Here is a 22,709-nt window from a genome sequence, read left to right on the forward strand (position 1 = left end):
TTCCTCCCTCCCTCCGCCTCCTTCCTGTCTCCCTCCCTCCCCCCTTCAGTGATTGGCCTGCGTAGTGGCTGGCAGGTGGAGGTGGGGGAGAAGGGGGGTGTGCGTCTCTGGATGCAGACGGAGAGTCTGACCAGCGCAGCAGAACTCTGCCTCATCCTCAACGACAGAGAGATCTCCAGCACCGCGGTGAGGAGCACACACACACATATACACACACATACACACACACGTTAGTCCCTGGCCTGTGATAGGTTATGACATCAGTCTAAAAATAGCTGTGGTTTTTTGTGCGAGCTGCTGTCTGGCTGCTGGCCTGGTCTGACCACACACACCACACACACACACCACACACACACACCACACTCACACATCACAGGCTGGCTTAGAAGGTGGCTCCATACCTGAGTGTGTGAGTGTGTATAATGTGTGTATGTGTGTATAATGTGTGTGTGTGTGTGTATAATGTGTGTGTGTATAATGTGTGTGTGTGTGTATAATGTGTGTGTGTATAATGTGTGTGTGTGTGTGTGTGTGTGTATAATGTGTGTGTGTATAATGTGTGTGTGTGTGTGTGTGTGTGTGTGTGTATAATGTGTGTGTGTATAATGTGTGTGTGTGTGTGTGTATAATGTGTGTGTGTATAATGTGTGTGTGTGTGTGGTCTGCAGGCCCGTAAGGTAACCCTGGACAGAGGGAGTGGGGTGGTGGAGGTGCTGCTGGAGCCGCTGGGTGAGCAGGACCAGGGCTCCTACACCGCTCAGCTCCGAGACGGCCGGGCCAGGAACCAGTTCACCCTGCTGCTGGTGGACCACAGTGAGTCAGGCTGAACAAACAATACAACACTTTTTCACTACAAAAGTATGTTTAAGAACACAACAGCTCGTGTCTTCTTGGATTTGATTGGGTCAGGTGAGTGCCAATTAAGGACATTAACCAATGGGCCGCTGTCAGTTCTTTATGGGCCGGCCAGACCCAAAAAAAAAAAACATACATTATATTGGCGAGTCGGCCAAAACTGCGTCGGCCCACCGGGCAGATGCCCGGTATGCCAGATGGTCAGTCCAGCACTGTGTAGTACTGTAATATACGTACTTTTGAAAATTACGAAGTTGAAACCTACACCCAAATGATCAATGATAATGAAATTGCATGTAAGTACAAAAAACTACAAATATAGTGTAATCACTCATGCTGCATGGTAGGCTACTGTGATTGTTTTAGTTCTCCCTCTCTCCTGTATTTGGCCATAATTGTGGCCCTTATCTCATCAGAGAACTCGTTCTTGGTCTTCCTCTCCCTTGTCCTCCACAACTTCTCCCTCTCCCTGCCTCTTCTTTCCCACCAACCTGTCTTCCTTGTTTCCAAACTTCCAAATCATTCCAAAGCCGCCCTCTTTTGTCTGTATGGTTATGAGACTAAAAACTGCCAAAAATTCCAATCAGCAGTCTGTGTGTGTATGTGTGTGTGTATGTGTGTGTGTGTGTGTGTGTGTGTGTATGTGTGTGTATGTATGTGTATGTGTGTGTGTGTATGTGTGTGTGTATGTGTGTGCGTGTATGTGTATGTGTGTGTGTGTTCCAGAGTTCCGTCAGACGCTGGCTCAGTCCCAGGCTAACAGACTGGACTACAAGAGAAAGTCAGGTGAGAGGTCACTGTTCCAGACCAGTGCTTCAGCCCCCCCTGCCCTGCATGTTTTACATGTTTCCCTGCTCCAACACACCTGAATCAAATAATTGGGTCAATATCTGGCTTCTGAAGAGCTTCATAACGGCCATTCATTTGATTCAGGTGTGTTGGAGCAGGGAAACATGTAACACATGCAGGACAGCGGGTTGAGAAGCACTTTCAGCCTCTGGGTTATGTGGGGCTGTGGTTCAGAGCAGGCAGGTGATCATGTCCTCTTGCCCCCCAGGCCCGTACTTCCAGAAGTTTCTCTCCTGGCTCATCACAGAGCAGTGTGAGCTCATCATCAGCTGCAGGGTCAGTAGCAGTCTGATGCTAACCCTGTAGCAGTCTGTTGCTAACCCTGTAGCAGTCTGGTGCTAACCCTGATGCTAACCCTGTAGCAGTCTGATGCTAACCCTGTAGCAGTCTGTTGCTAACCCTGTAGCAGTCTGGTGCTAACCCTGATGCTAACCCTGTAGCAGTCTGATGCTAACCCTGTAGCAGTCTGGTGCTAACCCTGATGCTAACCCTGTAGCAGTCTGATGCTAACCCTGATGCTGACCCTGTAGCAGTCTGATGCTAACCCTGTTGCTAACCCTGTAGCAGTCTGATGCTAACCCTGATGCTAACCCTGTAGCAGTCTGATGCTAACCCTGTTGCTAACCCTGTAGCAGTCTGATGCTAACCCTGATGCTGACCCTGTAGCAGTCTGATGCTAACCCTGTTGCTAACCCTGTAGCAGTCTGATGCTAACCCTAATGCTAACCCTGATGCTAACCTGATGCTAACCCTGATGCTAACCATGTAGCAGTCTGATGCTAACCCTGATGCTAACCTGATGCTAACCCTGATGCTAACCATGTAGCAGTCTGATGCTAACCCTGATGCTAACCCTGTAGCAGTCTGATGCTAACCGTGATGCTAACCCTGTAGTAGTCTGATGCTGTGACCAGCTGGTCACATGTCATCTCACTGTTCTGTAATCTGAGCCCATTTCTGTTCCCAGGTGACGAACGCCAACAGAGACACAGTTGTGAGGTGGTTTAAGGATGGAGTTGAGATCTCCAGCGCTGTGTATGAGCCATCATCTGGAGACAGCTCTCTTACCATACCCCAGGTACACACACACACACCCCTCAGGTACACACACACACACACACCCCTCAGGTACACACACACACACCCCTCAGGTACACACACACACACCCCTGAGGTACACACACACACCCCTCAGGTACACACACAATGTTGTTGTGTGCCGTGTGTTGTAGTGTACTGTGTTGTTGAGCTGGCTGTGTGTCCTGGCAGGTGACCAAAAAGGAGGCAGGTACCTTCAGGGCCGTGGTGTCTGACAGCAGAGGACAGGATGTGAGCACCCTGGAGATGCTGGAAGAGGGTGAGAAGAACACACACACTCACAATACACACTCACACACATTATACACACACTCACAATATACACACACAAACACTCACTATACACACACACACACACATCTTTCAAATTTGTCAATATTGTTTTTATTTCTGTGTGAGAGTGGCAGGCCTGTGAGAAGGGTTCCTTCTCCAGAACCCTGTCACGTTATGTCTGTTCCTACTAGAGGGCGTGGTGTGGAACCCTCTCATGCTGCAGCATGCTGAACGCACAGAGGGCATGGTGTGGAACCCTCTCATGCTGCAGCATGCTGAACGCACAGAGGGCGTGGTGTGGAACCCTCTCATGCTGCAGCATGCTGAATGCACAGAGGGCATGGTGTGGAACCCTCTCATGCTGCAGCATGCTGAACGCACAGAGGGCGTGGTGTGGAACCCTCTCATGCTGCAGCATGCTGAATGCACAGAGGGCATGGTGTGGAACCCTCTCATGCTGCAGCATGCTGAACGCACAGAGGGCATGGTGTGGAACCCTCTCATGCTGCAGCATGCTGAACGCACAGAGGGCATGGTGTGGAACCCTCTCATGCTGCAGCATGCTGAACGCACAGAGGGCATGGTGTGGAACCCTCTCATGCTGCAGCATGCTGAACGCACAGAGGGCGTGGTGTGGAACCCTCTCATGCTGCAGCATGCTGAACGCACAGAGGGCGTGGTGTGGAACCCTCTCATGCTGCAGCATGCTGAATGCACAGCCTGACGACGTCCTCATTCTTTGTTTGTTTACAGAGTACGACAAGCTTCTCCAACACCTGAGTAAACAGTGTGGTGAGTTAATGGAGACTCTCCTGATGTAGAAACACTCAACACACCCTCTCCCCTTCCAGGCATCCCTCTCCCCTTCCAGGCACGCCTCTCCCCTTCCAGGCACGCCTCTCCCCTTCCAGGCACCCCTCTCCCCTTCCAGGCACCCCTCTCCCCTTCCAGGCACGCCTCTCCCCTTCCAGGCACCCCTCTCCCCTTCCAGGCACGCCTCTCCCCTTCCAGGCACCCCTCTCCCCTTCCAGGCACGCCTCTCCCCTTCCAGGCATCCCTCTCCCCTTCCAGGCACCCCTCTCCCCTTCCAGGCACGCCTCTCCCCTTCCAGGCACCCCTCTCCCCTTCCAGGCACGCCTCTCCCCTTCCAGGCACGCCTCTCCCCTTCCAGACACGCCTCTCCCCTTCCAGGCACCCCTCTCCCCTTCCAGGCACGCCTCTCCCCTTCCAGGCACGCCTCTCCTCTTCCAGGCACGCCTCTCCCCTTCCAGGCACCCCTCTCCCCTTCCAGGCACGCCTCTCCCCTTCCAGGCACGCCTCTCCCCTTCCAGGCACCCCTCTTCCAGGCACCCCTCTCCCCTTCCAGGCACGCCTCTCCCCTTCCAGGCACGCCTCTCCCCTTCCAGACACGCCTCTCCCCTTCCAGGCACCCCTCTCCCCTTCCAGGCACCCCTCTCCCCTTCCAGGCATCCTGAGCTACAGCTCTCCAGCAGGGGTGATGGCTAACATTCAGAACATTAACATTCAGATCATTAACATTCATTCATGCATGAATTCATAGAGTTGGGTTTGATCCTGACAGAGAGAGAGCCTTGTTACTGTATAATCACTGCTCCACAGATGTGACTATAGTACCCTCTCCCCCCCCCCCCCCCCCCCCACACACACACACGCAGAGCAGAGCAATTCTCCATGTTGTGACTTGTTGGAGACATGTCTCTCTCCCCCCTGTCTCCCCCAGCACTGTCGGCCAGTCCCCTGAGGGTTCAGTGCACTGCTGAAGGCTTCAAGCTGTACTGCTCTCTCAGATACTACCTCAGCTGCTTGAAGACCAGCTGGAGCCTCCAGTGAGTGGCATCACCTGGCTCCTCTCACATCCCATGGGTGACTGGCTGGCTGGCTGTCTGTCTGGTTGACTTGCTGGCTGGCTGTCTGTCTGGTTGACTTGCTGGCTGGCTGTCAGGCTGGTTGACTGGCTGGCTGGATGGTTGACTGGCTGTCAGGCTGGTTGACTGGCTGGCTGGCTGGTTGACTGGCTGGCTGGTTAACCGGCTGGCTGTCCGGCTGGCTGGTTGACTGGCTGGCTGTCTGGTTGACTGGCTGGCTGGTTGACTGGCTGGTTGACTGGCTGGCTGTCAGGCTGGCAGGCTGGCTGGTTGACTGGCTGGCTGGTTGACTGACTGGCTCTCTGTTGGGCTGGTTGACTGGCTGGCTGGCTGGTTGACTGGCTGGCTGTCTGTTGGGCTGGTTGACTGGCTGGCTGGTTGACTGGCTGGCTGTCGGGCTGGTTGACTGGCTGGCTGTCAGGTTGACTGGCTGGCTGGTTGGCTGGCTGTCAGGCTGACTGGCTGGCTGTCAGGGCTGGTTGACTGGCTGGCTGGCTGCTTGACTGGCTGGATGGATGGCTGGCTATCTGTCAGACTGGTTTCATCACTGACATAAACGGTTGAAATCACAAATGCAGGCCCATGCCGCCCCCTTCTGGTTGTTTGTGTGATAACCAGATTTAGCAGGTAACGAGTTTGTTCCTGGTTCTGTGGAAGTACTGGAGGCTAAATATTCTCATGAAAAGAGAGACAAAGTAACAACTAAAACCAACACACCATCACAGCTGACACCATCACACTTGATGGCAACTTCTTGATCTGCAGTCAGATGCTCTAACCACTAACTCACACCCCCGTCCACCAGGGAGAAGCGTATTGACCAGGATCCGAGAGCCAAGCCGGGCTGCAGCATGCAGAAGCTGTGGCTCCAGATCCTGGCTCCCACTGAGAGCGACAAGGGGAAGTACACTCTGGAGATGTCTGATGGGCAGGAGACACACAAGCGCTCGCTCGACCTCTCCGGGCAAGGTAAGTCTGCTCTGCACACCGTGCTAGGCAGGAGACGCTGTCACATGGTCAGTCTGCTCTGCACACTGTGCTGGGCAGGAGACGCTGTCACACGGTCAGTCTGCTCTGCACACCGTGCTAGGCAGGAGACGCTGTCACACGGTCAGTCTGCTCTGCACACCGTGCTAGGCAGGAGACGCTGTCACACGGTCAGTCTGCTCTGCACACCGTGCTAGGCAGGAGACGCTGTCACACGGTCAGTCTGCTCTGCACACTGCTGGGCAGGAGACACTGTCACACGGTCAGTCTGCTCTGCACACTGCTGGGCAGGAGACACTGTCACACGGTCAGTCTGCTCTGCACACCGTGCTAGGCAGGAGACACTGTCACACGGTCAGTCTGCTCTGCACACTGCTGGGCAGGAGACACTGTCACACGGTCAGTCTGCTCTGCACACCGTGCTAGGCAGGAGACACTGTCACACGGTCAGTCTGCTCTGCACACTGCTGGGCAGGAGACGCTGTCACACGGTCAGTCTGCTCTGCACACCGTGCTAGGCAGGAGACGCTGTCACACGGTCAGTCTGCTCTGCACACCGTGCTAGGCAGGAGACACTGTCACACGGTCAGTCTGCTCTGCACACTGCTGGGCAGGAGACACTGTCACACGGTCAGTCTGCTCTGCACACCGTGCTAGGCAGGAGACACTGTCACACGGTCAGTCTGCTCTGCACACTGCTGGGCAGGAGACGCTGTCACACGGTCAGTCTGCTCTGCACACCGTGCTAGGCAGGAGACGCTGTCACACGGTCAGTCTGCTCTGCACACCGTGCTAGGCAGGAGACGCTGTCACACGGTCAGTCTGCTCTGCACACCGTGCTAGGCAGGAGACGCTGTCACACGGTCAGTCTGCTCTGCACACCGTGCTAGGCAGGAGACGCTGTCACACGGTCAGTCTGCTCTGCACACCGTGCTAGGCAGGAGACGCTGTCACACGGTCAGTCTGCTCTGCACACCGTGCTAGGCAGGAGACGCTGTCACACGGTCAGTCTGCTCAGAGAACTCGTCACACACTTCACTACATCGGTGCCGTAATGCTTCCAGAAGTCAGGTGGCTGAGCGGTTAGGGAAGCGGGCTAGTAATCTGAAGGTTGTCAGTTCGATTCCCGGCTGTGCAAAATGACGTTGTGTCCTTGGGCAAGGCACTTCACCCTACTTGCCTCGGGGGAATGTCCCTGTACTTACTGTAAGTCGCTCTGGATAAGAGCGACTTACTTGTAGCTAAATGACTACATGTAAGTACTCAACATGTAAGTTGAGTACTTACATGTTGAGTACTTACATGTAGTCATTTAGCTGGGAGGACAGTTGAGTACTTACATGTAGTCATTTAGCTGGGAGGACAGTTGAGTACTTACATGTAGTCATTTAGCTGGGAGGACAGTTGAGTACTTACATGTAAGTACTCAACTGTCCTCCCAGCCTTCAAGGTGTTTAGTCACACATGTAGTTAGTCTAGTTGTAGTTAGTCTAGTGGTGTTGTGAACTGTGTCTCTGTGCTCCAGTGTTTGCAGACGCGTTGCTGGAGTTCCAGAGGCTGAAGTGAGTTCCCCCAGGCCTGATCTGCTGTGGTTGTGTTTAATGTTGTGTTGTTGTGTGTAGCAGCTGTGGTTGTGTTTAATGTTGTGTGTAGCAGCTGTGGTTGTGTTTATTGTTGTGTGTAGCAGCTGTGGTTGTGTTTATTGTTGTGTGTAGCAGCTGTGATTGTGTTTATTGTTGTGTTGTTGTGTATAGCAGCTGTGGTTGTGTTTAATGTTGTGTGTAGCAGCTGTGATTGTGTTTATTGTTGTGTTGTTGTGTGTAGCAGCTGTGGTTGTGTTTATTGTTGTGTGTAGCAGCTGTGGTTGTGTTTAATGTTGTGTTGTTGTGTGCAGCAGCTGTGGTTGTGTTTATTGTTGTGTGCAGCAGCTGTGGTTGTGTGTAATGTTGTGTTGTTGTGTGCAGCAGCTGTGGTTGTGTGTAATGTTGTGTTGTTGTGTGCAGCAGCTGTGGTTGTGTGTAATGTTGTGTTGTTGTGTGCAGCAGCTGTGGTTGTGTGTAATGTTGTGTTGTTGTGTATAGCAGCATCCACTACTAGAATTGCAATGCCCTGTGTTACCTTGTGTGATCTGTGCAAATAGCCATTAAAAAAACTTTGGACTTTGAACCTCTAACCTTCTCCGCTCCGCACACCCTGGCCTCCACACTCACCAGCAAAATCCTCCCGAGACACATGCCACATTTTTTAAATGATTTCAAAAATGATACCAAAAATATATTTTGTGGATAGAAATGTCAAGCTATGTTTAGTTTTATTGTTCTGGCTATTTCTTAACTGGCTATTCCTGAGAGCACAGAAAGTCCCCTTGGTTTTCTGTGTTTCTCTCTCCCAAACCAGCATCCACTACTGTGGACACACTGTGGACACACAGTGGACACACAGTGGACACACCGTGGACACACAGGGGACACACTGTGGACACACTGTGGACACACTGTGGTCACACAGGGGACACACAGTGGACACACTGTGGACACACAGGGGACACACAGTGGACACACAGTGGACACACCGTGGACACACAGGGGACACACTGTGGACACACAGTGGACACACTGTGGACACACTGTGGACACACAGGGGACACACAGTGGACACACTGTGGACACACTGTGGACACACTGTGGTCACACTGTGGACACACTGTGGTCACACAGTGGACACACTGTGGACACACTGTGGACACACTGTGGACACACTGTGGTCACACAGGGGACACACCGTGGACACACCGTGGACACACCGTGGACACACAGTGGACACACCGTGGACACACTGTTACTAACCATCTGGCTGGGGTTTCCTCTACATTAAATCAGGCACGCTAACTGTACTAACTGTACTGGACTTAATGACATTGGCCGGGTTTCCCAGATTCGTTAAGAAGCTCTTAACGCTAAGAGCTTCTTAGGAGCGTTCTAAGAGCGTTCTAGAGCATTCTTAGAACGCTCTTAAGAAGCTCTTAGCGTTAAGAGCTTCTTAACGAATCTGGGAAACCCGGCCATTGTGTGTAAGACAATTTGACATGTGCACCAAATTTATAACTGTTTCTATTCTCAAGGCAAGTGGCAGTGGCAGAGAAGAGTGAGTATACCCCTGTTCTACTTCTGTACTTCTGAGCCTCATGTGGATGTAGCAGGGGATTCCTCTGCCTCATGTGTTCATAGCAGGGGATTCCTCTGCCTCATGTGTTCATGTTTTTCAGATTGCGCCAGAGTGACAAAAGGCCTTCCAGATGTTGTTGCCATCATGGAAAATAAGGTACTGTGTCACTGTCACCTAGAGCAGACCACATCACTGTCACCTACAGCAGACCACATCACTGTCACCTACAGCAGACCACATCACTGTCACCTAGAGCAGACCACATCACTGTCACCTAGAGCAGACCACTTCACTGTCACCTAGAGCAGACCACATCACTGTCACCTAGAGCAGACCACATCACTGTCACCTACAGCAGACCACATCACTGTCACCTACAGCAGACCACATCACTGTCACCTACAGCAGACCACATCACTGTCACCTACAGCAGACCACATCACTGTCACTTAAAGCAGACCACATCACTGTCACCTACAGCAGACCACATCACTGTCACCTAGAGCAGACCACATCACTGTCACCTACAGCAGGCCACATCACTGTCACCTACAGCAGACCACATCACTGTCACCTAGAGCAGACCACATCACTGTCACCTACAGCAGACCACATCACTGTCACCTAGAGCAGACCACATCACTGTTACCTACAGCAGACCACATCACTGTCACCTAGAGCAGACCACATCACTGTCACCTACAGCAGACCACATCACTGTCACCTAGAGCAGACCACATCACTGTCACCTAGAGCAGACCACATCACTGTCACCTACAGCAGGCCACATCACTGTCACCTACAGCAGACCACATCACTGTCACCTAGAGCAGACCACATCACTGTCACCTACAGCAGGCCACATCACTGTCACCTAGAGCAGACCACATCACTGTCACCTACAGCAGACCACATCACTGTCACCTACAGCAGACCACATCACTGTCACCTACAGCAGACCACATCACTGTCACCTAGAGCAGACCACATCACTGTCACCTAGAGCAGACCACATCACTGTCACCTAGAGCAGACCACATCACTGTCACCTACAGCAGACCACATCACTGTCACCTACAGCAGACCACATCACTGTCACCTAGAGCAGACCACATCACTGTCACCTAGAGCAGACCACATCACTGTCACCTAGAGCAGACCACATCACTGTCACCTACAGCAGGCCACATCACTGTCACCTACAGCAGCCCACATCACTGTCACCTACAGCAGGCCACATCACTGTCACCTAGAGCAGACCACATCACTGTCACCTACAGCAGACCACATCACTGTCACCTAGAGCAGACCACATCACTGTCACCTACAGCAGACCACATCACTGTCACCTACAGCAGACCACATCACTGTCACCTAGAGCAGACCACATCACTGTCACCTACAGCAGACCACATCACTGTCACCTACAGCAGACCACATCACTGTCACCTAGAGCAGACCACATCACTGTCACCTACAGCAGACCACATCACTGTCACCTACAGCAGACCACATCACTGTCACCTAGAGCAGACCACATCACTGTCACCTACAGCAGGCCACATCACTGTCACCTACAGCAGACCACATCACTGTCACCTACAGCAGACCACATCACTGTCACCTACAGCAGACCACATCACTGTCACCTAGAGCAGACCACATCACTGTCACCTACAGCAGACCACATCACTGTCACCTAGAGCAGACCACATCACTGTCACCTACAGCAGGCCACATCACTGTCACCTACAGCAGACCACATCACTGTCACCTACAGCAGACCACATCACTGTCACCTACAGCAGACCACATCACTGTCACCTAGAGCAGACCACATCACTGTCACCTACAGCAGACCACATCACTGTCACCTAGAGCAGACCACATCACTGTCACCTACAGCAGACCACATCACTGTCACCTACAGCAGACCACATCACTGTCACCTAGAGCAGACCACATCACTGTCACCTAGAGCAGACCACATCACTGTCACCTAGAGCAGCCCACATCACTGTCACCTAGAGCAGGCCACATCACTGTCACCTACAGCAGACCACATCACTGTCACCTACAGCAGACCACATCACTGTCACCTACAGCAGACCACATCACTGTCACCTAGAGCAGACCACATCACTGTCACCTAGAGCAGACCACATCACTGTCACCTAGAGCAGACCACATCACTGTCACCTAGAGCAGACCACATCACTGTCACCTACAGCAGGCCACTTCACTGTCACCTAGAGCAGACCACATCACTGTCACCTAGAGCAGACCACTTCACTGTCACCTAGAGCAGACCACATCACTGTCACCTACAGCAGACCACATCACTGTCACCTACAGCAGACCACATCACTGTCACCTACAGCAGGCCACATCACTGTCACCTACAGCAGACCACATCACTGTCACCTACAGCAGACCACATCACTGTCACCTAGAGCAGACCACATCACTGTCACCTACAGCAGACCACATCACTGTCACCTACAGCAGACCACATCACTGTCACCTACAGCAGACCACATCACTGTCACCTACAGCAGACCACATCACTGTCACCTAGAGCAGACCACATCACTGTCACCTACAGCAGGCCACATCACTGTCACCTACAGCAGACCACATCACTGTCACCTACAGCAGACCACATCACTGTCACCTACAGCAGACCACATCACTGTCACCTACAGCAGACCACATCACTGTCACCTAGAGCAGACCACATCACTGTCACCTAGAGCAGACCACATCACTGTCACCTACAGCAGGCCACATCACTGTCACCTACAGCAGACCACATCACTGTCACCTAGAGCAGACCACATCACTGTCACCTACAGCAGGCCACATCACTGTCACCTAGAGCAGACCACATCACTGTCACCTACAGCAGACCACATCACTGTCACCTACAGCAGACCACATCACTGTCACCTACAGCAGACCACATCACTGTCACCTAGAGCAGACCACATCACTGTCACCTAGAGCAGACCACATCACTGTCACCTAGAGCAGACCACATCACTGTCACCTAGAGCAGACCACATCACTGTCACCTACAGCAGGCCACATCACTGTCACCTACAGCAGCCCACATCACTGTCACCTAGAGCAGGCCACATCACTGTCACCTAGAGCAGACCACATCACTGTCACCTACAGCAGACCACATCACTGTCACCTAGAGCAGACCACATCACTGTCACCTACAGCAGACCACATCACTGTCACCTAGAGCAGACCACATCACTGTCACCTACAGCAGACCACATCACTGTCACCTACAGCAGACCACATCACTGTCACCTAGAGCAGACCACATCACTGTCACCTACAGCAGACCACATCACTGTCACCTACAGCAGACCACATCACTGTCACCTAGAGCAGACCACATCACTGTCACCTACAGCAGGCCACATCACTGTCACCTACAGCAGACCACATCACTGTCACCTACAGCAGACCACATCACTGTCACCTACAGCAGACCACATCACTGTCACCTAGAGCAGACCACATCACTGTCACCTACAGCAGACCACATCACTGTCACCTAGAGCAGACCACATCACTGTCACCTACAGCAGGCCACATCACTGTCACCTACAGCAGACCACATCACTGTCACCTACAGCAGACCACATCACTGTCACCTACAGCAGACCACATCACTGTCACCTAGAGCAGACCACATCACTGTCACCTACAGCAGACCACATCACTGTCACCTAGAGCAGACCACATCACTGTCACCTACAGCAGACCACATCACTGTCACCTACAGCAGACCACATCACTGTCACCTAGAGCAGACCACATCACTGTCACCTAGAGCAGACCACATCACTGTCACCTAGAGCAGCCCACATCACTGTCACCTAGAGCAGGCCACATCACTGTCACCTACAGCAGACCACATCACTGTCACCTACAGCAGACCACATCACTGTCACCTACAGCAGACCACATCACTGTCACCTAGAGCAGACCACATCACTGTCACCTAGAGCAGACCACATCACTGTCACCTAGAGCAGACCACATCACTGTCACCTAGAGCAGACCACATCACTGTCACCTACAGCAGGCCACTTCACTGTCACCTAGAGCAGACCACATCACTGTCACCTAGAGCAGACCACTTCACTGTCACCTAGAGCAGACCACATCACTGTCACCTACAGCAGACCACATCACTGTCACCTACAGCAGACCACATCACTGTCACCTACAGCAGGCCACATCACTGTCACCTACAGCAGACCACATCACTGTCACCTACAGCAGACCACATCACTGTCACCTAGAGCAGACCACATCACTGTCACCTACAGCAGACCACATCACTGTCACCTACAGCAGACCACATCACTGTCACCTACAGCAGACCACATCACTGTCACCTACAGCAGACCACATCACTGTCACCTAGAGCAGACCACATCACTGTCACCTACAGCAGGCCACATCACTGTCACCTACAGCAGACCACATCACTGTCACCTACAGCAGACCACATCACTGTCACCTACAGCAGACCACATCACTGTCACCTACAGCAGACCACATCACTGTCACCTAGAGCAGACCACATCACTGTCACCTACAGCAGACCACATCACTGTCACCTAGAGCAGACCACATCACTGTCACCTACAGCAGACCACATCACTGTCACCTACAGCAGACCACATCACTGTCACCTAGAGCAGACCACATCACTGTCACCTAGAGCAGACCACATCACTGTCACCTAGAGCAGCCCACATCACTGTCACCTAGAGCAGGCCACATCACTGTCACCTACAGCAGACCACATCACTGTCACCTACAGCAGACCACATCACTGTCACCTACAGCAGACCACATCACTGTCACCTAGAGCAGACCACATCACTGTCACCTAGAGCAGACCACATCACTGTCACCTAGAGCAGACCACATCACTGTCACCTAGAGCAGACCACATCACTGTCACCTACAGCAGGCCACTTCACTGTCACCTAGAGCAGACCACATCACTGTCACCTAGAGCAGACCACTTCACTGTCACCTAGAGCAGACCACATCACTGTCACCTAGAGCAGACCACATCACTGTCACCTACAGCAGACCACATCACTGTCACCTACAGCAGACCACATCACTGTCACCTAGAGCAGACCACATCACTGTCACCTAGAGCAGACCACATCACTGTCACCTACAGCAGACCACATCACTGTCACCTACAGCAGACCACATCACTGTCACCTACAGCAGGCCACATCACTGTCACCTACAGCAGACCACATCACTGTCACCTACAGCAGACCACATCACTGTCACCTAGAGCAGACCACATCACTGTCACCTACAGCAGACCACATCACTGTCACCTACAGCAGACCACATCACTGTCACCTAGAGCAGACCACATCACTGTCACCTACAGCAGGCCACATCACTGTCACCTACAGCAGACCACATCACTGTCACCTACAGCAGACCACATCACTGTCACCTACAGCAGACCACATCACTGTCACCTACAGCAGACCACATCACTGTCACCTACAGCAGGCCACATCACTGTCACCTACAGCAGGCCACATCACTGTCACCTAGAGCAGACTACATCACTGTCACCTACAGCAGACCACATCACTGTCACCTACAGCAGACCACATCACTGTCACCTACAGCAGGCCACATCACTGTCACCTACAGCAGGCCACATCACTGTCACCTAGAGCAGACCACATCACTGTCACCTACAGCAGCCCACATCACTGTCACCTACAGCAGGCCACATCACTGTCACCTAGAGCAGACCACATCACTGTCACCTACAGCAGCCCACATCACTGTCACCTACAGCAGACCACATCACTGTCACCTAGAGCAGACCACATCACTGTCACCTAGAGCAGCCCACATCACTGTCACCTACAGCAGACCACATCACTGTCACCTACAGCAGACCACATCACTGTCACCTAGAGCAGACCACATCACTGTCACCTACAGCAGGCCACTTCACTGTCACCTACAGCAGGCCACATCACTGTCACCTAGAGCAGACCACTTCACTGTCACCTACAGCAGACCACATCACTGTCACCTAGAGCAGACTACATCACTGTCACCTAGAGCAGACCACATCACTGTCACCTACAGCAGACCACATCACTGTCACCTAGAGCAGACTACATCACTGTCACCTAGAGCAGACCACATCACTGTCACCTAGAGCAGACCACATCACTGTCACCTACAGCAGGCCACTTCACTGTCACCTACAGCAGACCACATCACTGTCACCTAGAGCAGACCACATCACTGTCACCTACAGCAGACCACATCACTGTCACCTACAGCAGGCCACATCACTGTCACCTACAGCAGACCACATCACTGTCACCTAGAGCAGACCACATCACTGTCACCTAGAGCAGACTACATCACTGTCACCTAGAGCAGACCACATCACTGTCACCTACAGCAGACCACATCACTGTCACCTACAGCAGACCACATCACTGTTACCTACAGCAGACCACATCACTGTCACCTAGAGCAGACCACATCACTGTTACCTAGAGCAGACCACATCACTGTCACCTAGAGCAGACCACATCACTGTCACCTACAGCAGACCACATCACTGTCACCTAGAGCAGACCACATCACTGTCACCTACAGCAGACCACATCACTGTCACCTAGAGCAGACCACATCACTGTCACCTACAGCAGCCCACATCACTGTCACCTACAGCAGACCACGTCACTGTCACCTACAGCAGACCACATCACTGTCACCTAGAGCAGACCACTTCACTGTCACCTACAGCAGACCACATCACTGTCACCTAGAGCAGACCACATCACTGTCACCTACAGCAGACCACATCACTGTCACCTACAGCAGACCACATCACTGTCACCTACAGCAGACCACATCACTGTCACCTAGAGCAGACCACATCACTGTCACCTACAGCAGACCACATCACTGTCACCTACAGCAGACCACATCACTGTCACCTAGAGCAGACCACATCACTGTCACCTACAGCAGACCACATCACTGTCACCTACAGCAGACCACATCACTGTCACCTAGAGCAGACTACATCACTGTCACCTACAGCAGACCACATCACTGTCACCTACAGCAGACCACATCACTGTCACCTAGAGCAGACCACATCACTGTCACCTACAGCAGACCACATCACTGTCACCTACAGCAGACCACGTCACTGTCACCTAGAGCAGACCACATCACTGTCACCTACAGCAGACCACATCACTGTCACCTAGAGCAGACCACATCACTGTCACCTACAGCAGGCCACATCACTGTCACCTACAGCAGCCCACATCACTGTCACCTAGAGCAGACCACATCACTGTCACCTACAGCAGACCACATCACTGTCACCTAGAGCAGACCACATCACTGTCACCTACAGCAGACCACATCACTGTCACCTACAGCAGACCACATCACTGTCACCTAGAGCAGACTACATCACTGTCACCTACAGCAGACCACATCACTGTCACCTACAGCAGACCACATCACTGTCACCTAGAGCAGACCACATCACTGTCACCTACAGCAGGCCACATCACTGTCACCTAGAGCAGACCACATCACTGTCACCTACAGCAGACCACATCACTGTCACCTAGAGCAGACCACATCACTGTCACCTACAGCAGGCCACATCACTGTCACCTACAGCAGACCACATCACTGTCACCTACAGCAGACCACATCACTGTCACCTACAGCAGACCACATCACTGTCACCTACAGCAGACCACATCACTGTCACCTAGAGCAGACCACATCACTGTCACCTACAGCAGACCACATCACTGTCACCTAGAGCAGACCACATCACTGTTACCTAGAGCAGACCACATCACTGTCACCTAGAGCAGACCACATCACTGTCACCTACAGCAGACCACATCACTGTCACCTAGAGCAGACCACATCACTGTCACCTACAGCAGACCACATCACTGTCACCTAGAGCAGACCACATCACTGTCACCTACAGCAGCCCACATCACTGTCACCTACAGCAGCCCACATCACTGTCACCTAGAGCAGACCACATCACTGTCACCTACAGCAGACCACATCACTGTCACCTAGAGCAGACAACATCACTGTCACCTACAGCAGACCACATCACTGTCACCTACAGCAGACCACGTCACTGTCACCTAGAGCAGACCACATCACTGTCACCTACAGCAGACCACATCACTGTCACCTACAGCAGACCACGTCACTGTCACCTAGAGCAGACCACATCACTGTCACCTACAGCAGACCACATCACTGTCACCTACAGCAGACCACATCACTGTCACCTACAGCAGGCCACATCACTGTCACCTACAGCAGACCACATCACTGTCACCTAGAGCAGACCACTTCACTGTCACCTAGAGCAGACCACATCACTGTCACCTAGAGCAGACCACATCACTGTCACCTACAGCAGACCACATCACTGTCACCTACAGCAGACCACATCACTGTCACCTACAGCAGACCACATCACTGTCACCTACAGCAGACCACATCACTGTCACCTACAGCAGGCCACATCACTGTCACCTAGAGCAGACCACGTCCTGGCTTGTGTCTGGGATTCATATGAAGCATGAGATACGTCGGACGATTACCAATGAGCCTTTGTATATATTGCGAAAGTAAATCGTTCGATAGTGTGCTAACATGCGGCCAGTTTTGGCTGACTAAAGATTAGCTAAATTTGACCTCTTGAGTGGATTTATGCCTTCATAATTAGTTGACATTATGTAGAACTGGATTAAATATATTTTATTATGCATTGTGTGATAACTTGGTTTTGCGATTGTTTGCATTTTCGGTTTAGAACAGTCAGTAGTAGGCTACCATTAGCAGTGAGCTCATTTAAGATTATGTATAGGAGACAAGTTACCACTGGTCTCAGGAAATCTGAATATATGTGTTGTGGAATTATCAACCTTCATAAGCCTACAATTTAGGCTTGTGTATTGTAGCAGGCTAACCCTTTGTGTATCTAGCAGGCTAACCCTTCCTGCTAGCAGGCTAACCCTTTGTGTATCTAACTTGCTAACCCTTCCTGCTAGCAGGTTAACCCTTCCTGCTAGCAGACCAACCCTTCCTGCTAGCAGGCTAACCCTTCCCGCTAGCAGGCCAACCCTTCCTGCTAACCAGGCCTCTCTAAGGTGGTTGGTAGGCCTATATTATGGATGAGTTCTCAGTGAAACATCACACCAGCTCTGACTGATGCTCTAGATTCTGATTCAGATCCTCACTCTCCTGCCCCTCCTTCTCCTCCACCCCCTCTCCCCTTCCCCCCCCCCCCCCAGTCTCTGTGCCTCACCTGTTTCGCTGACGGGGACCCCGCCCCAGAGATGTTCTGGCTGAGGAACGACCGGGAGATTGTGTCGGGGGGTCAGTTCTCCGTCACCAAGGAGCCCAAGTCCAGCACCCTCACTGTCAACAACGTGACAAGTCAGGACTCCGGGAGATACAGCATCTTCGTCCGCAACCAGCACGGCTCCCAGACAGTGAACGTGACTGTGAGCGTTTACAAGCACGGGGAGAAGCCCCCCCTGGATGCTGTGGAGATGGAGTGAGAGGGAGAGAGAGAAGGGGAGAGAGGGAGGGGGAGGGAAGGAAGGAAGGAGGAATGGAGGGAAAGGGAGAGGGAGGTAGAGATGGAGAGAGAGAGAGAGGGTGTGAGGGAGAGAGCGAGCGAGAGCGAGAGAGAGGGAGAGGGAGGGAAGGAGGAATGGAGGGAAAGGGAGAGGGAGGGAGAGATGGAGAGAGAGAGAGAGGGAGTGAGGGAGAGCGAGAGAGAGAGGGAGAGGGAGGGAGGAATGGAGGGAAAGGGAGAGGGAGGGAGAGATGGAGAGAGAGAGAGGGAGTGAGGGAGAGAGAGAGAGAGAGAGAGAAGAGGGCCCAGGGGATTATCTGGACAGACAGGTGTTGGGAAGGTGGTTGGTCCAGTGTGATGTGTTGAGGTTCTCGTGTGGAGGGCAGCCACTAGTTGAAGCAAAAAGATGGTTAGTACCCATGTGTGTGTGTGTGTATGTTTACAGTTAGTACCTGTGCGTGTACCACAGTACATATGAGAAGAGAAATAATCATTATAATGTAAGAATGAGAATCCTAAATCACTTCACTTGACTACCAGAGAAATATTCTAAGATGTTAATTGAAATATAACAATGGATCCTATCACGGCTGTCTAGAAACTCTATGCGTGTAGACCGTCATAGCTTGTAAGAGAAGGTTCCTGGACAGCTGGTAACATGAACAGCCCAGCTCTGATCTCAGATAAGAAGATACAGTATTTCAGTAGAGATGCCATGTGAACAGTTAAAGACTGAACAAGATAACACTTTAATGATCCTCACAAGAGGAAATTAAGGAAGTAAAGGTTCCCTTTATGTTTTTCTGTTATTTATGCAGTGACTGTAGCCACTTAGCTCACCCTGTATCTGAAGCTGACCAGGCCATCACTGCCAGTCTGTCACACGCTGCAGTCATGGAGAGCAAACATTTCACAGATACCTGAATCCAGAGCGTACAGGGGGGATTTGAGCCTGCAACCTCTTGATCTGTAGTCATGCTCTCCCACTGAGCTGCTCCTGTTCTCCAGAACGTTCTCTCAGCTGTTCTCTCCTGGATTCACTCCAACAAACATGCATGTGACTTTATCATCTTACACAACATCCTAGATCTTGCTGTGCATCGATGGTCAGTATACCCATCAATAAATACAGATGTAATAAAAAGGTAAAGAAATGAAACACTTGTAAGCGTGATATAATTTTCTCCCAGTATGATTATGCAAGAGTGTCTCTTCTGCAAACTGTCCACAGTGTTGTTGACCTCCTGGACGACAGAGTCGGGTTGCCTGGTTGCACTTCCAGCAAGACAGGCTTATTATGGGATACATACAGATCACAGACGTCAAATGATGGAAATCTTTCAATCCATTTTTACCTCATAACTACTTGTCAGGGCTGTCAGTCACTTGTTGAGAAATGGTTGAGAAATCTGAGAAACTTATGTTGTCAAACACTGAACAAATGTTGGATATCATAATGTGTGTGTTGTCTCTAAACTCATAAATATTAGAAAATGCAATTTAGGGTGGGCACAATTTGATCACCTTCCAGCCTGGGGTGCTTTCATTCCTGTGTTATGAGTTGTTTGAATGAAAGCAGTCATGAATGCACATCTCACCAGCTCAAACTCCCCTCCGGGTTCACCCCTTTACTCTGTGAGTAAGGGTCACGTCAAACACAGGAGTAACCGAACTCCAGGTTGTTCAAACAGAGTGGATTACTTCAGAGTCACCGTTACTGATTAGACAAAGGCCAGACCGCCTGCTGAAGAACAGCATAAGTACCTGGGCCAGCGTGGACCTCCCCAGCTAGCCCGAAGCAGCCTCAGGAGAACATGGCCTTCAGTGGAACGTGGCAGGTGTACGCTCAGGAGAACTACGAGGAGTTCCTCAGAGCCATCTGTGAGTGAGCCTGTCACTCAGACACACTGGGGGCGCTGGGGATGATTTCACCCTAACCCCTCTACCCTAATCCTAACCCTAAGTCTTTATCCCCACCCCCAGCCCTTCCAGAAGATGTCATCAAGCTGGCCAAGGACATCAAGCCTGTGACAGAGATCCAGCAAAATGGCAACGACTTTGTCATCACCTCCAAAACCCCTGGCAAGTCTGTCACCAACTCCTTCACCATCGGCAAAGAGGCTGAGATCACAACCATGGATGGCAAAAAGCTGAAGGTACGCTAGCAGGCTGTCTGGGGTTCGTACCAGGTCTGTAGCAGGTCTGTAGCAGGTCTGTACCAGGTCTGTAGCAGGTCTGTACCAGGTCTGTCTGTACCTGTCTCTCTCCTGCTGTCCTGTCTCTCTCTCCCTGCTGTCCTGTCTCTCTCTCCTGCTGTCCTGTCTCTCTCCTGCTGTCCTGTCTCTCTCCTGCTGTCCTGTCTCTCTCTCCTGCTGTCCTGTCTCTCTCTGTCCTGCTGTCCTGTCTCTCTCCTGCTGTCCTGATTCTCTCTCCTGCTGTCCTGTCTCTCTCTCCCTGCTGTCCTGTCTCTCTCCTGCTGTCCTGTCTATCTCTCCTGCTGTCCTGTCTCTCTCTCCTGCTGTCCTGTCTCTCTCTCCCTGCTGTCCTGTCTCTCTCTCCTGCTGTCCTGTCTCTCTCCTGCTGTCCTGTCTCTCTCTCCTGCTGTCCTGTCTCTCTCTGTCCTGCTGTCCTGTCTCTCTCCTGCTGTCCTGTCTCTCTCTCCTGCTGTCCTGTATCTCTCTCCTGCTGTCCGGTCTCTCTCTCCCTGCTGTCCTGTCTCTCTCCTGCTGTCCTGTCCATCTCTCCTGCTGTCCTGTCTCTCTGTCCTGCTGTCCTGTCTCTCTCCTGCTGTCCTGATTCTCTCTCCTGCTGTCCTGTCTCTCTCCCTGCTGTCTTGTCTCTCTCCTGCTGTCCTGTCTATCTCTCCTGCTGTCCTGTCTCTCTCCCTGCTGTCCTGTCTCTCTCTCCTGCTGTCCTGTCTCTCTCCTGCTGTCCTGTCTCTCTCTCTGCTGTCCTGTCTCTCTCCTGCTGTCCTGTCTCTCTCTCTCTCTGCTGTCCTGTCTCTCTCTCTGCTGTCCTGTCTCTCTCCTGCTGTCCTGTCTCTCTCTCTGCTGTCCTGTCTCTCTCTCTGCTGTCCTGTCTCTCTCTTGCTGTCCTGTCTCTCTCTTGCTGTCCTGTCTCTCTCCTGCTGTCCTGTCTCTCTCCTGCTGTCCTGTCTCTCTCCTGCTGTCCTGTCTCTCTCCTTGCTGTCTGAGGGAAAAAAGCCAGAAAAGCCACATTATAGTTTTTTTTACTTAAGTTACTAAAGCGCAACTAAATGAACTAAATATTAAATGTAAATAGCAACACTGTATTCAATCCATTCATGTTCTCTGTGACCCTGTCTCCCCTGAACTTTGACATCTAGTGCATTGTCAAGATGGAGGGTGGCAAGATGGTGTGCAACACAGAGAAGTTCTCCCATGTCCAGGAGCTCAAGGGAGGAGAGATGTGGGAGGTTGGTAATGTTGTCACTGTCTGTGGCATTCCAGAGCTTCCACAATCCCTCAGCTTACACAGTTTTCAATTGCAACGAGTATGTGTATAATAAAGCTGTATGTGATTTGGAAATGATGACTATTGATGCGATATTTCCTTCTGCTGCAGACTCTAACGGTGGGATCCACATCGCTCATCAGGAAGAGCAAGAAGATGTGATCCTGGAGGGAGACATACTGGCTATTTAAATAAACTTGTTGCTTGACATTATCATCCGACTTGTCTGATTGTCTTTATAAACTACTTACACCAAGCAAGCGGAGAGGGGAACAATTGTTGTTATGTATGGAAGTTTATTAGAATCTTTATTCAAATGAAAATGCATTTTTCAAACGGCAATTCAATGTGCAAAGTGGCAATGCAATCCGCAATTCCAATGGAAAAATATTTGTCTAATGGCAATTCAATGCGCAAATGAC

General features: G+C 51.7%; 2 protein-coding genes across 2 annotated transcripts in view; both read left to right on the forward strand.

The window, feature by feature from the left end:
• Nucleotides 1-18,807, forward strand: part of myom3 (myomesin 3) — a 61,381-nt gene extending 42,574 nt beyond the window's left edge. Inside the window, 13 exon segments of the mRNA XM_067237721.1 lie at nucleotides 50-186; nucleotides 669-813; nucleotides 1,582-1,641; nucleotides 1,913-1,980; nucleotides 2,672-2,782; nucleotides 2,974-3,061; nucleotides 3,829-3,867; nucleotides 4,817-4,922; nucleotides 5,767-5,930; nucleotides 7,474-7,510; nucleotides 9,070-9,092; nucleotides 9,214-9,269; nucleotides 18,524-18,807. Coding sequence (XP_067093822.1) covers nucleotides 50-186; nucleotides 669-813; nucleotides 1,582-1,641; nucleotides 1,913-1,980; nucleotides 2,672-2,782; nucleotides 2,974-3,061; nucleotides 3,829-3,867; nucleotides 4,817-4,922; nucleotides 5,767-5,930; nucleotides 7,474-7,510; nucleotides 9,070-9,092; nucleotides 9,214-9,269; nucleotides 18,524-18,793 — 1,304 coding nt within the window. The 3' untranslated portion in view covers nucleotides 18,794-18,807.
• Nucleotides 18,808-20,592: 1,785 nt separating this feature from the next.
• fabp10a (fatty acid binding protein 10a, liver basic) lies at nucleotides 20,593-22,503 on the forward strand. The gene is made up of 4 exons (XM_067238189.1): nucleotides 20,593-20,694; nucleotides 20,797-20,969; nucleotides 22,160-22,249; nucleotides 22,399-22,503. The coding sequence occupies exons 1-4, from the start codon at nucleotides 20,628-20,630 to the stop codon at nucleotides 22,447-22,449; spliced, it is 381 nt and encodes a 126-aa protein (XP_067094290.1). The 5' UTR covers nucleotides 20,593-20,627; the 3' UTR covers nucleotides 22,450-22,503.
• The last annotated feature ends 206 nt before the right edge of the window (nucleotides 22,504-22,709 follow it).

The sequence above is a fragment of the Osmerus mordax genome, chromosome 6 (genome assembly GCF_038355195.1).
Source record: "Osmerus mordax isolate fOsmMor3 chromosome 6, fOsmMor3.pri, whole genome shotgun sequence".
Lineage (NCBI taxonomy): Eukaryota > Metazoa > Chordata > Actinopteri > Osmeriformes > Osmeridae > Osmerus > Osmerus mordax.